Source organism: Trematomus bernacchii, unplaced genomic scaffold (genome assembly GCF_902827165.1).
Source record: "Trematomus bernacchii unplaced genomic scaffold, fTreBer1.1, whole genome shotgun sequence".
NCBI lineage: Eukaryota > Metazoa > Chordata > Actinopteri > Perciformes > Nototheniidae > Trematomus > Trematomus bernacchii.
In genome coordinates, this window is record NW_022987872.1 from 87,350 (window position 1) to 89,849 (window position 2,500).

Genomic DNA, 2,500 nt, shown 5'->3' on the forward strand with positions numbered 1-2,500 from the left:
AGTTCTACCAGTATAAAACTGCACACATACATTCATACATTTATTATTAACAGTTGAAATAGTTCTACAGCGCTAATGTCCTCAGATCAGACTTTCTAACAGCTCATTTATCATTATTTCATACATTTGGGATACAGACTGATGGGATGTTGAATTGTATCCCAGGTAATACATCATATCAAATCATATCAGATAAGGAGACCTCGCAGGGTGGTAATGTACAGGTAAACAAAGTTGATGTTGTAGACTTCCTGTTTACCCCTCCACAATAAAAGCCCTGTCTCTCAGAGGGGAAGGTGGAGGTGACGAAGGAGGGCATGAAGCTGTGCACCATGACGCCTGGGAAGGTGTTCGGAGAGCTGGCCATCCTCTACAACTGCACCCGCACCGCCTCCGTCACCGGTGAGTACTACTGTACTACTGCTGTACTACTGCTGTACTACTACTGTACTACTGCTGTACTACTGCTGTACTACTACTGTACTACTGCTGTACTACTGCTGTGCTACTACTGTACTACTGCTGTACTACTACTGTACTACTACTGTACTACTGCTGTACTACTACTGTACTACTACTGTACTACTGCTGTACTACTACTGTACTACTGCTGTACTACTACTGTACTACTGCTGTACTACTACTGTACTACTGCTGTACTACTACTGTACTACTACTGTACTACTGCTGTACTACTACTGTACTACTGCTGTACTACTACTGTACTACTTCTGGACTACTACTGTACTACTACTGTACTACTACTGTACTACTGTACTACTGCTGTACTACTACTGTACTACTGCTGTACTACTACTGTACTACTGCTGTACTACTGCTGTACTACTACTGTACTACTACTGTACTACTACGTACTACTGCTGTACTACTACTGTACTACTGCTGGACTACTACTGTACTACTACTGTACTACTACTGTACTACTGTACTACTGCTGTACTACTACTGTACTACTGCTGTACTACTACTGTACTACTACTGTACTACTGCTGTACTACTACTGTACTACTACTGTACTACTACTGTACTACTGCTGGACTACTACTGTACTACTACTGTACTACTACTGTACTACTGCTGTACTACTACTGTACTACTACTGTACTACTGCTGTACTACTGCTGTACTACTACTGTACTACTACTGTACTACTGCTGTACTACTGCTGTACTACTGCTGGACTACTACTGTACTACTACTGTACTACTGCTGTACTACTACTGTACTACTACTGTACTACTGCTGTACTACTACTGTACTACTACTGTACTACTGCTGTACTACTACTGTACTACTGCTGTACTACTGCTGTACTACTGCTGGACTACTGCTGTACTACTGCTGTACTACTGCTGTACTACTACTGTACTACTAATGTACTACTGCTGTACTACTACTGTACTACTACTTTACTACTACTGTACTACTACTGTACTACTACTGTACTACTGCTGTACTACTAATATGCTACTGCTGTGCTACTACTGTACTACTACTTTACTACTACTGTACTACTACTGTACTACTACTTTACTACTACTGTACTACTACTGTACTACTACTTTACTACTGCTGTACTACTGCTGGACTACTACTGTACTACTACTTACTGTAATGCTGTATACTATAGCTACTGCTGTACTACTACTGTAACTATGCTGTACTACTACTGTACTACTACTGACTACTACTGTACTACTTTACTACTACTGTATACTGCTGTACTACTACTGTACTACTACTGACTACTACTTTACTACGCTGTACTACTACTGTACTATACTGTACTACTGCTGTTCTACTGCTGTACTACTACTGTATACTGCTGGACTAACTGTACTACTACTGTACTACTACTGTACTACTACTGTAACTGGTTGTACTATGCTGTACTACTACTGTACTACTACTGTACTACTGCTGTACTTACTGCTACTACTGTACTACTGCTGTACTACTGCGTACTGGACTACTGCTGTACTACTACTGTACTACTACTTTACTACTACTGTACTACTACTGTACTACTACTGTACTACTGCTGTACTACTACTGTACTACTGCTGTACTACTAATATGCTACTGCTGTGCTACTACTGTACTACTACTGTACTACTACTTTACTACTACTGTACTACTACTGTACTACTACTGTACTACTGCTGTACTACTAATATGCTACTGCTGTACTACTACTGTACTACTACTGTACTACTACTTTACTACTACTGTACTACTGCTGTACTACTAATATGCTACTGCTGTACTACTACTGTACTACTGCTGTACTACTACTGTACTACTGCTGGACTACTACTGTACTACTAATGTACTACTACTGTACTACTACTGTACTACTGCTGGACTACTACTGTACTACTGCTGGTACTACTACTGTACTACTTACTGTACTACTGCTTTACTACCTACTGTACTACTACTTTACTACTACTGTACACTTTACTACTACTGTACTACT

General features: G+C 40.2%; 1 protein-coding gene across 1 annotated transcript in view; it reads left to right on the forward strand.

Annotated features, from left to right (window-relative positions):
• prkg1b (protein kinase cGMP-dependent 1b) overlaps positions 1-2,500 on the forward strand; it is a 45,951-nt gene that overhangs the window by 21,675 nt on the left and 21,776 nt on the right. The window contains exon 4 of the mRNA XM_034113860.1: positions 289-402. Coding sequence (XP_033969751.1) covers positions 289-402 — 114 coding nt within the window. The remainder of the gene's footprint in view (positions 1-288; positions 403-2,500) is intronic.